This window comes from Cyprinus carpio, chromosome A13 (genome assembly GCF_018340385.1).
Source record: "Cyprinus carpio isolate SPL01 chromosome A13, ASM1834038v1, whole genome shotgun sequence".
Lineage (NCBI taxonomy): Eukaryota > Metazoa > Chordata > Actinopteri > Cypriniformes > Cyprinidae > Cyprinus > Cyprinus carpio.
The window spans coordinates 5,874,386-5,890,744 of record NC_056584.1 but is presented as its reverse complement, the minus strand read 5'-3'; the positions used below and the strand labels follow the sequence as shown (position 1 = coordinate 5,890,744).

Here is a 16,359-nt window from a genome sequence, read left to right as displayed (position 1 = left end):
CAGCATTTATTGAAAACAGAAATATCTGTATAAATGTACATGTCTTTACTGTCACATTTGACCGGTTTATTGCATCCTTGCAGAATAAAAATATTTATTCCTTAAAAAAAAAAAAAAAAACGGTCCCACTTTACATTAAGTGTCTTTGACATATATTATTATTTTATTTTTTTTACAATGTACTTACATTTAAAAAGTAGTAATTCCTGTAATAACATCTGTAATTAATTTCAGCAACTACATCTATAATTACATTGTTGACTCTACCTCTATCCTGTAACCCACCCTTAAATTTAACCATAGCGCCAAATCTGTCCCTAACCTTACCCATATCTCACCTCAGTAACAGCAAAAGTGATTTGCAGCACAGGATGATCAGCATAAGTACATTGTGCCATTATGTAAAAGACACCTCATAAAAATTGGGACCCAAAAATCTTATTGAATTTTTTTAAAGAGACAATTTTTTTTTTTTTAAGAGAAAAGCCCTTTGATATGTCCCACCTGAATGTACAGTTTCCATAGGAAACACCTCAACACAGTGTTTAACTCTGAAAGGTTTAGCCCTACACTCACCCTGCAGCAGTAATGCATGCAGCTTAGCATGGGAGGGGGGTCACTCTCTTTTGACTGGGAAAGGCAGACGGGACATTGGGCCACGGGGCCTGGGGCCGGCTGGGGGTTGCGGATCTTGAGGCCGGCAGCCAGGACCAGGGCGTCTGGGTCATCGGTGTATCGCTGGATCAACAAGTCCACGTTCCATTTGCAGTGCATAAGCAGGTGCTCGGCCCGATCCAAATCCAGACTCAGGGTCCCCGCCACCTGCTGGACGGTGCGCTGCATCAGCTGCTTGACCTCCTCCTGAGTCATTGTGCGACCCATGGAGAACAGCACGGCCTCCAGCACGCCGTCCTCCAGGGGCTGAGGGGGAACTATAAGGCCTCCCAGGCTGCAGAGGGAGATATATACACAAAACGTCATTATGTGGATGTAGATTGCGAAATCGCTGACTTTCTGGGAAGGGCATTTTGATTCTTAACAGCAGGCCCAGACAGAATCTGCAGACTTTTCCAAATTTGCAGCGGTGATATGGTTAAATTCAAAACTACACCTTCACTGGTATCCGAAGGAAATATTTAATAACTAAACAAAAAAACCTCCTAATGGTCTTCTAATATTGTGGAACTCTGCAGTGCTTTTCCACGTGGACTTGCTCATCAACATTTATAACCATATAAAAGCCACATTTATTGATTTAATTCTGGTCATATTTGAACTTTCTGATGTGCACTATTTTTAATAAGGCAATAATATAGAAGTATCTCTCTGCATTGATTAATACAGAAGTTGTTCATTTTGAAAAAAGTATCACCTTTGAAATGATATCAGCTGGCACATCCTGAACAAATTTAGGGATGAAAACCTCTTTTAGAGAAGGATGAGTGTTTGACAAGATACGGAATCATAGAGCTAAAGATTAAATGATTTCTATTTACATAGAATAAATGAGCAACAAACATGATTCAAAATTTAAAATGTCTTTATTTTTTTTAGGTGGTAAACATAAGTTGCCTTGTTTCAAAATATCTAGCATATTTATGCTAAAATTCTGTGCTGAAGAAACATAAGTATTAGATTTTGAATAAGTGGACAAAAACAAAGAACAAGTTCCCAGTAGACGGAGTCTTTTAAGCCATAGTTCACCCAAAAACCCTGTCATCTACTCACTCTAACGTCGTTCCTAACCATTAAGACTTTTGTTCATCTTCAAAACACAAATGAAGATATCTGAACAGACTTAATTTAGCCTTTATTCATATATAAACATTGATTAATGCACAAACATAGCAAATCTGACGCGTGTTGATCAATGTTCAAATGTGAATAAAAAATCTGTTTGTGACTCTTCAGAAGATTCAGATAAATTACTTTTACAATCTCTTTTTGAGCGGAAAAAAATGCATGCGTAGACTTTCAATGGATAGACAAAAAGGATAAGATATTAAAAATAACTTTATTTGCGTTCTGAAGGTAAACAACAGTCTTATGGGTTTTGAACAACATGAGGGCGACCAGATGATGACACTTTTCATTTCCGGGTGGACGAACCCTTTCACTACGGCACAGACAGGAAGTGAGCAGCCTTCATTTAATAACAGACTGAATTTCAGTGCACTGATGATCACAAACTTAAGTCTTGCAATATAAGAAAAAGTGCATCTCATAAGGCATTTCATTGGCTGACGCTAATATTCATCCTGGCCAATGAGGAATGGACTAGCTCTGCCCTTGCGTAGGTCATAGCTACTGCAACTGCAGATATTAAACCAGATCAAAACAGATAAAAAAAAAACAATTAAAAAAAGCAGCAAAAATAAATCTTCCTGTGCCGGTGAAAATGCATTTGCCTGTATTTGCCTCAAATACGGACTCTGCTCAGAAACCTAGTGAGCTGCTTCCCTGTCTACTGCCGTCTCAGACAGCCGTGAATGATCTGGAGCACTCTACATGAGCAGCAACTCCACACGTCCCACAAACAGCTCTCTGCATGGGACACTCAACTCAAAACTGGTTCCTGGAGAGTCTGATGTTAGCTAACGACAATCTGCCACACACTGTATATTGTATATGTTTCGCAATATCATCAGGAGCCCATCCAAAAAGGGAACTCACTAGGTTTTGGAACAGAGCAGCACACACAGGAAATATAAAGAGCTTACAACAAAAAAGCAACAGGGCAGACAAGCTACTCGCCCCAACGAGTGCATCTCTCATTTCAGAAAAAAGCCCAGCCCTGAGAGGGGAGAAAAAACGTCAATGAAAGCCAGGTTCTCTGCCTTCCTTCTTGCACGGAGAGGGGTCTAAGGATCAAGGGTTAAGGGTCATCAGCACACCTGGTGTCGGCTTTGCTGCTGCTTGCAGAGCTTTTTTTCACATCCATCTTGAAGGAGAACTGCGCCTGGCCCTTTCGGGGTGTGGACGGGTCCTCCATCAAGAACTCCACGATGTGTGGGCTTTCCTCGTTGCGGCGGAGGTAGCCTTTGTTGATGACATGCATGATGCAGGACAGCACATCTGTAGTGCTGCAGCTGAAGCGAACCGAGGCGTGAGTCCGACTCGCCTCCTGCTTCTGACAGCTGTCCAAGACCTGCAGCAGCACAGGAAACACAAAAACTCATCTTCTGTAACATGGTTTTTCTATCGGTTTTGAAAAAGAAAAAAAAAAACACTATGGAAGTCAATGGCTACCATCAACTGTTTAGATACTAACATTTTTCTAAATATCTTCTTTTGTGTTCAACAGAAGAAAGAAACTCTTACAGGTTTGGAACAAGTGGAGGGAGAGTAAACGATGACTTTTCATTCTGGAAGTGAACTACTCCTTTAATAGGTTCTGTGACGTTCATGATTATTTTAACAGCAAAACAAAGGGGCTGCCTGAAGGTTTGCTGATGCATACTCTACCTTGAACACTAAATTGTCGATATGCATCTCCTTCTCATTCTTCATGATCTGCACAACGAGACAGTAGATGTAGTTCCTCTTCCTCTCCAGTGTGAGCGCAGCATCTTCATCCACATTCAGGTAGGTCTGCTTGGGAAGCAGGAAATGGTAACCGTGTCTGTCTGAGCTCTGCGAGAGGGTCTTCTTGTTCAGTCCCAGGATCCCTGAAAAATTCAAGTCAAATGGTTCAAGAGTTAAATGGTTTTCAATTAGATTTTTTTTTTTGAAATGATTCAGACACTAAACTTTTTAAATGTATTTACATCACAGGTGTTTGGAACATTCTGAAGTTGTTGTTTTTTATGTTTTTGTCACCAAGTCATCAAGACTGCATGATTAAAAATGCAGTAAAACTGAAATATTATTAGAACTTAAAATAAGAGTTTTCTATGATGTCACATGACCCTTCAGAAATCATTCTAATATGCTGATCTGAAGCCCAATTATTACTGATTACTTATTATTGAGCTTCAAATCAGCTTTGCCATCACAGGATAACAATATTTCAATATATATTTAAATTAAAAAGTTTATTTTTTATTTTTATGATATTTAACTTAACTGTTTTACTGTATTTTGATCAAATAAATGCAGCTTTGGTGAGCATAAGAGACATATGTGATCCTGGAACACAAAACAAGTCTTAAGTCTCTGGGGTATATTTTTTGCAATACCCAAAAAAACATTGTATGGGTCAAAATTGTCCATTTTTATTTTATGCCAGAAATCATCAGGATATTAAGTAAAGATCATGTTCCATGAACACATTTTGTAAATTTCCTACCGTAACTATCAAAACTTAATTTTTGATTAGTAATATGCATTGCTAAGAAGTTCATTTGGACAACTTTAAATGTGATTTTCTCAATATTTCAATTTTTTGCACCCTCAGATTCCAGATTTGTAAATAGTTGTATCTCGGCCAAATATTGTCCTCCTAACAAACCATACATCAATGGAAGCCTATTTATTCAGCTTTCAGATGATGTATACATCTCAGTTTTGAGAAATAGACACTTTCATGGTTTTGCGGTCCAGTGTCACATAAAAAAAAATAAAATCTTATCCCAAACTTTTGACCAGCAGTGTATATGATTCTTAAAATACTTCCTCTATTTTATCCTTTGATGCACTGTTTTTTTTTTTAATCGATGCATCAATAAAACAGATGTCATGTGGGGTTCTCACCTTTCATGGGGTCTTGGCTGGAGCCGGTGTGAGTGAGAATCCCCTTCTCTCCAGTGAGAGGCTTGAGGGCATGGTTCAGCATGACTGGAGAGAGACCTGTGGCCTGCTGCAGCATCTCCACACTCACATCCTGCAGAACAGGAAGAAAGTGAACAATTCTGCCATATGACAACTTCATCTCATGGCCAGGTTTGCACTGGTCTTCAGATAGTACCTCGTGTTTGTTAAACTGTAGCAGGATGTACATCTGCAGTGTGGAGACGTAGAGAGTACAGGAGCCGTACTGAAGCTCAGCGTGGCCGAGCCATGTCCACTGCAGCCGCCGAGGCTTACTGTGGGTCAAACCATACATGCGCTGACCTACAGGACAGATACACACATGCCGATTAACTTCAAACTACAACAGAACAGCCAGAGAGAATAGTCTTACTAGGCCGGATCATTTGCACTGCCAGAGATTATGGGTTTTTCAACTAACTGTTGGCGTAAAACTCGGTGAATTCAGCCAGGTAATTGCAGAGTTGAGCAGGGAAGTGTTTGCTGGGCTCCTCGAGGTAGCAGGGAGCGGACACAACCCAACAGCGTGGGGACAACACCAACACTTTCACGTCACTCTCTTCCTCGGGTTCAGACACATCCTCATCCATCATCTGATCAAAAACACAGCAAAACCGGCCGCATTAGCATTTAAAAGGACAGAGGATTTCTAGAAGAAAGATCAGAAAAAGCCCTTGCATAGGCCCTCCCCTCAAAGAAATCAGGAAAGTGGTCAAAAGAGACAAAAGGGTGTAAACGCTAATGTGTCCCCCTGAACTACCTGCAATCCGATTGACCAAAACACATTTTAATAATACCAACTGTAAACAGGGCCTTACATAAAATGCCGATCACTCTCACCTCCTCAAAGTTTTCCAGATTTGTGTCCAGCTGCTGTAGACGGTAAAGATGAAACTCCTGTTGAAGCTCCTCAGATTCACTGAGGTTGGTCAGCATCTGCTGGGGAAAGCGGTTTGGGAAGCAGGTACCGATGTGCTCCACCACAGCGCTCTCTAACCACATCTTCCCCTGACCCAACAGACGATCACCCAGATAGTACCTGAACAGTGTGCAAAACAGAGCTGTATTAGCAGCTAGTGTCTTCCCAGGACAAGTCTCTTGTGCCGTGCTTTTGAATCTAATAGCAATAATGGCTCTTTCAATGATAAGGTAGTTAAGTTGATAATCGAACATCAAAAATCAAATATTATATAGCAGCAGCTGTTTTCATGCCTGTAAAAGTGCTCAAAGGTGTTGGCCAGCTCCAGTCCGGAGAGGAACAGCATGGGCTCCAGGAAGTGCTGGAGCTGGTTCAACGTGTCCACACTTCCAGAGTCCCCTCCACTTTCCTGGATCATCTTGTCTATGTACTGTGCAAAACGTTCACTCACCTTCAAATGAGAAAAAAGAAACATTTCAAATTCTCATCTCGATTCAAAATAACTTGCTGGTCTAAAAAATGAATTGTAATGACAATGAAGAATTCGCTGTTGACTCACATGCATAGCGGTCAGGATGGAGAGCTGGAGCAAGGCGGCAGAAAAGCCCTGACGGAGCGCAAGCACAAAGGCAGTGTGCTGGCCAAAGAGCTCCTCCATGGCATTCTTCAGCCGGATGAACAGACCCCTGTAACGCTCCACGAAGTCAGGGAGGCTGCATGTCGAATCTAGGAAACTCTTCACCTGGAAAGAGCCGAATGAAAATGACTCCAGAATTCCAGGAACTGATAAATGTCATTTTGAATAATTACATAACACCTCAATCTAATAAACAAAACATTACAGAAAATTCCACAGAATTCTGAATGATTTCTCACTTTGCTCAAATATTTTGACTAATTTGATAATCCTTCCATCTACTAAATAAATCCGTAGCAGCTCCTTTTAACACATTTCTCATTAAAACTCAAAGTAAATGTCTAACCTGTCGCTGAACGACACCTTGCCAGCACAAAGCGATGCCTGCAATGCTGCTAGTATTCTTCACTTTCGGTTTGCTAGAGGATGAAGATGAGCTCACTACAGTCATTTCCTTATTCTTTCCCTCTTTACCATCTGTAAAACAACAAAAACACATAAATAAAAGACTTTCGACAAGTTGCTGCAAATATCAAAAACAAATCACACACATAAAAAACAATGTGGCAGCAATTAGGGCCGCACAATTAATCAACGTTTTGGTTCCCTTTAAATCTGTGATAAACTTCTAACAAGCATTAATATGATCACAAAGAATTTTTTGTGTTTATTTTTAAGTCTGAGTCTTTTTGGCCTCCACAAATCTAATGTAAAGCAATGGGACGCAGAAAAGCATTTCACCTGATTTGGAAAAATGGCACATTAAAAACTGTCAACTACAAGTATATAAGGCTTAAATGTGAATGCAAAGAGAGTTAATTTCCACTGGATTTGATTTTGAAGTACATGAAGTGTTTCTACTGACAGCAGAACATCTACAAAACACATCATCATTTTGGAGATAAAAGGGCATTAACAATTACCAATCTGCAGTTTTTCAACAACCTCATCGGCATGAAAGCTGCTGTTTCAAAATGGTTTATGCTTTTTTCTTGATATTTTGTTATCCAAGCAACCGAAACACATGAAATGTTTCTCAAATTGCAGTTCAAGTCATAAATGATCAAATTGTGCAGCCCTACCAGCAATTTGAATGGGAAGCCAGAGCAATTCAAACTTAAATTTAAAGACAGCAGAACTGAATAATAATAAAACAAATCATTAAATAAGAATATAAATAAATAAGAGGCATTGTCATGGTTAGTTTGGAGATGGATGGGGTGCTGCAAAACACACAAAATGAAGTCAAAATAGGATAACATTGGCATCTACACTATTACTTACTCTTCAAATCTCTGCTTCTGTTGATACCTTCTGAAAACAAGAAAAATACCTTAAAACACAGAAGCCTTCATTTAACACAATCTACAGTAGGTGGTTTAAAAACAGCACACCTGTTCTCTGGCTTACCAGAAAAGACATAGATGAAACTAATAAACATGTCTCACATATAAACAAAAAGTACCCCACAGATGACAGTGGCACTCCAGTCTCTAGAATGAAGTATTGTAGATTTACTGGTTTAAAGGCACTCACTGGATTTGATGGGAGGTTTGAGCTCTTCTGTATCAACTGTGCTGGTGTCCACGTGGACAAGCAAATGAGTGAGACGCCGCACACGGGAGTTGAAGATGGAGGCTGAGCTCTTACATCTCTTGGAGGAATCGGCCTTCTCCAAATAATCATTCATCAACCAGGACAGAGGGCTGAGAGTAGAAGTCTCTGTTATAAAGAAGAAGATCAGAAATTCAATACAAATTGCATGGACCACCAACAGTTCATACTGCATGAAAATACCGGACTGATAAAAGCACTTTTCAGAAGATTGTTTTTTTTTTTTTTTGCATCGATCTATTCCACATAAACCAGCATGTAAAAACAAAACAAAAACAGTGATTTTTATGTATTTGTCAGATGGCCTCTTCCTTTTGAAGTTAGCCAGAAGGACCTGGAAAGTGGAGCAGACTTCAGTCAGGTAAGTGCTGGTAACCTGAGATAGTGATGCTCTGTACGATGGGGGTGATGAGAGCTTCCCAGCAGGTCCGGCCTAAAGCCTCTGCGGCCTCGGCGTCAGGCAGGAAACGGTCAGCAAACATCTGCTCATGTTTCAGGGCACTGTTTAACCTGAAGCCCAGAGAGACGCACATAAATATAAGAGGTTTTAAATAAATCAGCAGCAATAACACCTCCCATCCTCTTAATTCTGCTCTATGGCAGAAGGTCTCACTTGTTAAAGAGCTGCAGCAGCTGGTTCTTGTCCTCCAGGATCTCCTGGCACCAGGTGTGAGCTTTTGTCGTATAGAAGAGATAAGTGCGGCAGCACAGCTGCTCCTTAAACACCGGCCAGAACGTGGGCTTCGGCCCCAGAACCTCAAACCCATGCACTCGTGTGTCAATGCCGCCCTGGTGACAGGAAGAAACATAATTTGTACCAGAAGTGGAATTAAAAAACACCTCGGGCTTTATGTAGAACTTCAGGCAAGTTTTGCCACAGTTCATTCAATAGGTCTGACCTGTTGACATCTTTTGACTCTGATCTGAATGATGGGCCAGAAGCGGGTCATATTCTCCAGCAAAACCACATGACTGGCGGAGGGGGCCACATTTACCTGTTCAACACAAGAAAGAAAAGAAAGTATCATCTTAAAGTTCAATGTGCAATCATCACACCTGAGAGATACATGAGAAGGGCTTTCTCACAGTGTTGAGTTCAGTATTGATGTTTGTGGGGTCATCTCCTCCTAGAACTACAATACGAGCTGGCATGTAACTCGAGTCCTCGCTGGCTACAAGCACAGTCAACTGCCTGGGAATGAAGACAAACAAACAAACAAAAAAAGACATTATTGTGACTAACGTCTATTGAACATTTGAGTTTGTTGTTTATTGAACTATTAAAAAAAAAAAAAGTTATTGCTTAACTATATCATGAATTCAAAAAAAATAATTTAGGCGATTTTTTTTTTTTTGGTCCCTTTATCTTGAATTTGAGGCATTAATTTCCAGCACTGATTAGCTGTTGCAATTACGATAATCCAGTGTTCACTAAATAAAGAGTAGCTAGGCCAGCATACCTGATGATCACCCCTTTATGCATGTAAATGTTGATAAAATGGGAGCCTGTACAGCCGTTGGATTCCCAGTAGGTTTTGGGGTTTTTGTCTGTCAGCTTGTTAGCTCGATGGTGATTGGAGGAGACCTCCACCTTCTCCCAGCATTTGTCCTCTTTCAGTTCCACACTGGAGCCTGGAGAACATCACACCATCAAATCAATGAAAGCGTCTCATTGTTAATAAAATTATTACAAAATATTTAAAGAAATAATAAACAAACAAAGGTTTTAAATGAATATTTCACCCAAGGATAAAAATTTGATTATCACATTGTTATTACATGTAGTTCAAATTATTTAGTGTTGGTAGATACAAAGAGAGATTTTCTTTTCTATAAAACAATGTTGATGGTGATTCTCACCCAAAGTTATCTCATGATTTCAGAAAACTTTAAAGTCTTGATAAAGGGGAAGTAGCAACAGCTCTTTTCCTCCACTTTGTGACATACATGCTTGTTTAACAAATTATCGAAAAACAAAATATGTCGGGCAGGGACTTGGCTATATCCATCAGTTGTTGCACTTAAAAAACGAATGTGAGTTTGCAATCATTAGAGGAAGTGCAGCTGAGATTTTTGAGTGAATTGTTGCATTAAAGGGGGTCATGAACTAAGAAATCAAATTTCACTAACATTATAAGTGAACCTCAGAGAACATAATAAAATAATTTAAAAAAGGCAGTTCATGAACCCTTTAATGACTTTTTACATCAAGTGTTTTAGGAACAGACCTTGGCACAAGTTCCGCAGGAACACATCAAAGAAGGGAATATTGATGGGCTGATGGCTGCGCCGATGCTCTTCAATCTGACCGAGGACCATCTTAAGATACAGATATGAGCGTGTAATTAAGTGAACATGCCTTTTAATTATCCTGATAGTCTAACAAACCATTAAACATGTCCTCATTATGTTCTAGGAATGAACACCTGCTTTGTTATGCTCCATCTAACTGCTTATGTAAAGGCCTTCTAAGGAACTAGTCTGTTCGAGGTCAGGTGACCCAGAAACCAGCCTAATTATATATAAGGCTTCCCTAGTATATTTAATAGGATGGCTATCCAGGCAACTCAGAGAACTAGTTGATTTTGAAAATATCTATTTTTGAACAGGCTTTACCTGTATACATCCTGCAAGCACACTGGTGGTCATTTTCTTGTAGAGGCTGGCGTACTTCTCACAGTCGTTAATCAGGTCCCGCAGCTCCGTGACCATGAGCAGGCTTGTGCTGTGCTTGTCCAGGGCTTTGAGAAGAGCCTCTTTGGTGCCCAGCCGACACATCACAACAGCATAGTCTTTATTCAGAGATGCAAGTCGATACAAGAAGCGGATGAACTGCTGTACGACCTAAGTGGGGATAAAGAGGCATGAAATACTGCCATTATGAAACCATGACCTTATAAAGCTAAATGAAGGGAAAGTACCTCTCTGTCACTGACAAAGGCTGTCATAGATGACAGGCAAGGCTCAATGCTCTCATGCCAAGGCAACAGATCCTCCTGGTAGTTATCTAAAAACTTGTTCAAAATCCTGAAAGAGTCAATGTATTATTAGCAAATAAAAAACATCATCAATACAGTCAAGATATCAATACTGAAGTCAAGACTTTAAGTAGTATGTATGTATGTATGTATATATTGCATCTCTGTCAAACTAGCTTGAAATAGCTGTTATCTATTAATTAGCTAATTCTATTTAAGTCAAGGGCTCACCTCAGGATGGACAGCTGTGCAGCCCGATCCGCTCTGTGCTGGTCCATGAGGCGGATGAGGTCCTGGAAGGTGTCTCTGCTGCGAGTAACCTCGTTTCTCTCTTCCTCCAGCTGGGTGGCGTCATCACACAGCAGCTGCTCCAGGGTCAGTATAACCTCTTTAGTGGCTGGCATTTCCTTCAGACCCACCACCAACATCTTCAGCTCGGTGTCCTTAAAGTCATGCTCATCTTGAGACTCTACAAAAGCAAACAGAGCTGCATGTTACTTCAAATGAGGAACAAACAAACAAAATCTCTTTATTAACATACTGCTTATTAGAGGGGTGTAGAAATCATTGTGTTGGAGAAGACTATGCATTTTAGCCCAATGCCTTTATAAACCACCCACTGTTGAAATTATCCCCGCACTGCTGACTAATTACATTATGATTGTAATTATTAGTTGTTTGTTACTAGTTTTTTTTAAGCACCCAAAAGCAGTTCAATTTGGCAAACAGTTCAATTAAAGCATGATGGTACCTTTTTTCTCCAGTTTGTGAACCATGGAGATGTTGTTGAGGGCGATAATAGCCAGCATGCTGTGCTGATTCTGAGCAGAAAGGCACTTCTTTAGCGTGGCACTGACATTGCAGGCGACTAGCTGCTCTGCCAGGCTCTTGTGGCTGGAAATCAGCATGATGATGACCAGCAGCCCGTTACGCACGGACAACCCGCGACTGCATAACCCACCATAGAAAAAAAGAATGTAAATTCAGCAAACAAAGTCAATTACTCTTCATCTAAAGTAGACTTCAAGCCTCTTACCCTGCCGTGCTGAGCATGAGGTCAATGGCAGAAGGGATGGCACACAGGAGCCCTTTGGAGCCTTCGGGTGTAGCAGAGCCTATGCTCGCGAAAATCTCCAGCATCATCTGAGTGCCAGACTCAGAAAGAGGCTGACAGCCTCCCACACTGCGAGGGTCATGTTTACTGGCACCTGTGATGACCTTCAGAGTCTGGAGAAAGCAATTCATTTTTATTTCAATAATCCTGCATCCGTACACTTGCAATGTACTGACAATATGATTTAAAAAGTCGCGCTCAACAGGGATGAGATCTGTAAAGAATGCAATGATTCTGACTTCAATTCCAATTCACCATACTTTACCCTTGGGCATCCTTAGGGATATTTTTGTCCATTTCATTTTAGTTTTTTGATCATTTTGGCTGCGTTAATATAAACGGCACACAGAAATTAGTATTTTTATTGGAATTGCTTTCAAAAATCCTCAGGACATTAAGGATAAAAACATTCCCATTAAAACCACAATATTTAATCTCAGTGCCACTTGAGCATAAAATAAAGAATACTTTAAAAATCCCCCAATGAATAAAAAAAGAATGTGTCACAAGAATCCCCACTCACCGCCAGTGAAATCTGCTGCACCTGTATACAGGTAGGATACTCCTGCATGCAGCACAGGATGGCTTTAACACCCCCCTCTGTGGCGAATGAGACCCTCCACTCGTATTTCAGCATTAGACTGCGAGTCAGCAGCAGCGCAGTGACAGCATTCTGCTTGGGCTGACTGCCAATCATCTCCACCAACATCTTCAAGACTTTGTCACTGAAAAAGACAAGAAAGTTATTTTAAAACTATTTGCAATATAAACTAGAAATCATGTTACTTTACATTACATGAGGTCTGCGTGATAATGGTTAAACAGTTCTGAAATATAATCACTATTATTGTCATTTTAATTTTTATTACATTTCATCAGAATTATTGTACTTCAAGATCAAAGTAAATCAACACAACGAAGTAAATCAATTTAGTCAACGAAGGGCCCTATCATAGACCCGGCGCCCTGTGACGCCAGGTGCGACGCAAGTGTTTTTTGCTAGTTTCAGCCCATAGCAGTTGTCATTTTCACGTCCAGTGCCACGTTGTTTAAATAGCAAATGCATCTGCGCCCATCTGTTCACCCCTGGGCGTGCTGGACTGAATATGCACCTATAGGTGAAACGTTGCTGTTTACCAACCAAAACCTGGTCTGAAGTTAATGCCGCAGTATTTTAAAAATGTATTTATAAAAATGTATTTATGTACACACACAGCAGCACACAAATAAGGCAAAAATATGCACCTATAGGTGAGTGCACAATGCATGTACAGTACACTGTTTATTACACACACAGCAGCACACAAATAAGGCAAATATTAAAAATGAAAGGATTACAATGTAAAAGATTATTATTGTGCCCCGTAGATGGTCTGCTTCCATCCTTAAACTAGCAAAAGTGGATTCGTAAAAGCCCTAAGAGTTCAATTTCTCTAGCCACAACCAGACCTGATTACTGCCACACCTGTTCACAATCAAGAAATCTCTTAAATAGGACCTGCCTGACAAAGTGAAGTAGACCAAAACATCCTCAAAAGCTAGACATCATGCCGAGATCCAAAGAAATTCAGAAACAAATGAGAAAGGAAGTAATTGAGATCTATCAGTCTGGAAAAGGTTATAAAGCCATTTCTAAAGCTTTGGGACTTTAGCGAACCACAGTGAGAGCCATTATTCACAAATGGCAAAAACATGGAACATTGGAGAACCTTCCCAGGAGTGGCCGGCCGACCAAAATTACCCCAAGAGCACAGCGACAACTCATCCAAGAGGTCACAAAAGACCCCACAAAAACATCCAAAGAACTGCAGGCCTCACTTGCCTCAGTTAAGGTCAGTGTTCATGACTCCACCATTAGACAGAGACTGGGCAAAAATGGTCTGCACGGCAGAGTTCCAAGACAAAAACCGCTGCTGAGCAAAAAGAACAAAAAGTCTCAGTTTTGATGATCCCCAAGACTTTTGGGAAAATACTCTGTGGACTGACGAGGCAAAAGTTGAACTTTTTGGAAGGTGTGTGTCCCATTACGTTTGTTGTAAAAGTAACAGCGCATTTCAGAAAAAGAACATCATACCAACAGTAAAATATGGTGGTGGTAGTGTGATGGTCTGGGGCTGTTTTGCTGCTTCAGGATCTGGAAGACTTGCTGTGATAAATGGAACCATGAATTCTGCTGTTTACCAAAAAATCCTGAAGGAGAATATCCGGCCATCTGTTCGTGACCTCAAGCTGAAGTCCACCTCTGAATGGCTGAAGAAAACTAAATGAAGACTTTGGAGTGGCCAAGTCAAAGTCCTGACCTGAATCCTATTGGAGATGCTGTGGCATGACCTTAAAAAGGCAGTTCATGCTCGAAAAAACCGTTAAAAGTAACGGATCGATCAGCAGTATCGGTAAGAGTAGTAATTCCATTAAAACCTTAACGATAATAATACCGTTAAAGTAACGGATCGATCAGCAGTATCGGTAAGAGTAGTAATTCCGTTAAAACCTTAACGATACCCATCCAGATATTTATGATTGCCAGTCATTTTAATATCCAGGTTGGAAAGATTAAGTAAACCACAGGGAAATTTAGGAAAAAAAGCTCTGATTGGGGGATTTAAGTTACTGAGATCATAAATCTAGCAACAGCGTTTTTTACCTTTTTTTTATTATTATTATTAAATGCACATCTACAGTACCACGTTTTGTGTTATATTACTTATGCTTCTGAGACCCCCAAAAATGTGAAATTTGAAAATTTCATTAATAACAGAGAGATGGTCAATGTTAGTATGTTAGGAGGAAAACTACTCGTACTTTCAAAACGTTAAGGTGTTTATGCAAGGCTGTGCCATCCTCAAAAAGCATTTTGACTTATGTTCAATTTTAATATTACATATTATACAAAATAAATTCCACATATTATGCAAGGTGATGCAAGACAGACAGTGTTTCCTTAGCACCTGTAATAATGTTTAAAGTGTATTTCAGACATTTGATTACAGTTATAGAAATATGTCGAGCTGACAGTGCAGACAGTGTTTATGGTCTCTGAGTCTCACCGGATGGTTTGTGCCGAGTCTGATCTGAGGGTGCTCCTCTCCTGAGGTCCCTCCTCCTCCAGAATCTTACTGATGACCTTCATGCCGGCCAGCTGCAGTCCGGAGTCGGAGCTACTCTTCGTCATGATGTCCACCACCTCCCCCATCTTCTCTAGGGAGCTCTTCTTACCCTGCACCTTCGGACTGTTGAACACTGCAGAGAACAGAAACACAACAAAAAACACTTACTTAGAGGAAGTTTTGTCACTTGTTTTTCTCTTTTTCAACTATAGTTAGCCTGTAATGTTGCTGTCTGTGCATAAAAAAGATCTGTAAAGTTGCAAAGCTAAAAGTTCACTTCAAAAAGATATATTTTATTTAACAGAAGTCACTTTTCAAAAACTACAACGAACGACTCGTTTGGACTACAATGCATATTTTCCGGGATTTGTGATATCACAAATATTGAAAAATGGGACGAGACCTGGTTGAGCTGCACTAGAGAAGGAACCGAGTGTTATCACTATGTCAAAGACACGCTAGCTTTCCCAAGGCAGACAAACTTAAGAGTGGTTACAATCATCCGGGTTTTAATCGTGCTCAAATAGATTTGATTTTGACGCAATATTTAAACTGAAGCTGGCAGGCGGTTATGATAAGAGGCAGGACATTTCCCGACCAGGCGCCAATTGCAACACACGGTTGCCCAGCTAACCAATCACAGCACATCTCGTATTCCAGAAGGCGGGCCTTCATCTGATAGAAGAACTATTCGAGGTGTTCATGCCAGACTGGGGAGAGAGGTGTTGTAATAATGAAAAATATGTAAAAAATAATGTGTTTTTCAAACAGCTTAGCGTGAGAGCCTGTTCTGCTACACCTCTAAAACAAAATCAAGACTTTGTAAAGAGCATAATAGGACCCCTTTAAGCCATGTTGCTGCTATTGTTTTTCTTTCAGTGACCTCAACCCATGCCTTGCTCTCTCATTGGCTGTAGATCGTCACGACACCTGATACCATGTGATGTTGAGTCGGCCAACCGGTCCAGATATTTATTTGCCGTCGGCGACTCATCAGTGGGCCTCTTTGATGCATCGTTCTGTAGTTCACACATAAAGATTGCCGAGCGCCGATCACCCACAGATTTTCTCCCGATCACAGCCCGACCTGTTGGCCAGCTCGTTAACTTGCAAATCGGGCTTAAAATCCAGTAGTGTGAACTTAGCATTTGGTGCACGAGATGCGGTGAGATTGTAAGTGTCATGTTGCATTTTAATGTTATTGTTGGTCTATCCAGTTGAACCCAAAATATGCGCCACTG

General features: G+C 40.5%; 1 protein-coding gene across 4 annotated transcripts in view; it reads right to left on the bottom strand.

Annotated features, from left to right (window-relative positions):
* Nucleotides 1-16,359, bottom strand: part of LOC109113220 (cullin-9-like) — a 47,787-nt gene that overhangs the window by 10,068 nt on the left and 21,360 nt on the right. For 2 of the 4 annotated variants that reach the window (XM_042768455.1, XM_042768454.1), the window contains exons 8-32: nucleotides 15,059-15,251; nucleotides 12,535-12,736; nucleotides 11,934-12,124; nucleotides 11,649-11,845; nucleotides 11,129-11,366; nucleotides 10,841-10,946; nucleotides 10,536-10,763; nucleotides 10,148-10,238; nucleotides 9,380-9,551; nucleotides 9,006-9,111; nucleotides 8,819-8,914; nucleotides 8,533-8,708; nucleotides 8,296-8,429; nucleotides 7,842-8,027; nucleotides 7,590-7,619; nucleotides 6,652-6,782; nucleotides 6,228-6,410; nucleotides 5,962-6,119; nucleotides 5,590-5,788; nucleotides 5,171-5,342; nucleotides 4,907-5,052; nucleotides 4,693-4,822; nucleotides 3,466-3,668; nucleotides 2,895-3,148; nucleotides 577-949 (exon numbers count right to left, since the gene is read on the bottom strand). In XM_042768455.1, the coding sequence (XP_042624389.1) occupies nucleotides 577-949; nucleotides 2,895-3,148; nucleotides 3,466-3,668; nucleotides 4,693-4,822; nucleotides 4,907-5,052; nucleotides 5,171-5,342; nucleotides 5,590-5,788; nucleotides 5,962-6,119; nucleotides 6,228-6,410; nucleotides 6,652-6,782; nucleotides 7,590-7,619; nucleotides 7,842-8,027; nucleotides 8,296-8,429; nucleotides 8,533-8,708; nucleotides 8,819-8,914; nucleotides 9,006-9,111; nucleotides 9,380-9,551; nucleotides 10,148-10,238; nucleotides 10,536-10,763; nucleotides 10,841-10,946; nucleotides 11,129-11,366; nucleotides 11,649-11,845; nucleotides 11,934-12,124; nucleotides 12,535-12,736; nucleotides 15,059-15,251 (4,295 nt within the window). The remainder of the gene's footprint in view (nucleotides 1-576; nucleotides 950-2,894; nucleotides 3,149-3,465; nucleotides 3,669-4,692; nucleotides 4,823-4,906; nucleotides 5,053-5,170; nucleotides 5,343-5,589; nucleotides 5,789-5,961; nucleotides 6,120-6,227; nucleotides 6,411-6,651; nucleotides 6,783-7,589; nucleotides 7,620-7,841; nucleotides 8,028-8,295; nucleotides 8,430-8,532; nucleotides 8,709-8,818; nucleotides 8,915-9,005; nucleotides 9,112-9,379; nucleotides 9,552-10,147; nucleotides 10,239-10,535; nucleotides 10,764-10,840; nucleotides 10,947-11,128; nucleotides 11,367-11,648; nucleotides 11,846-11,933; nucleotides 12,125-12,534; nucleotides 12,737-15,058; nucleotides 15,252-16,359) is intronic. The other 2 variants (XM_042768452.1, XM_042768453.1) reach the window with 2 other exon arrangements.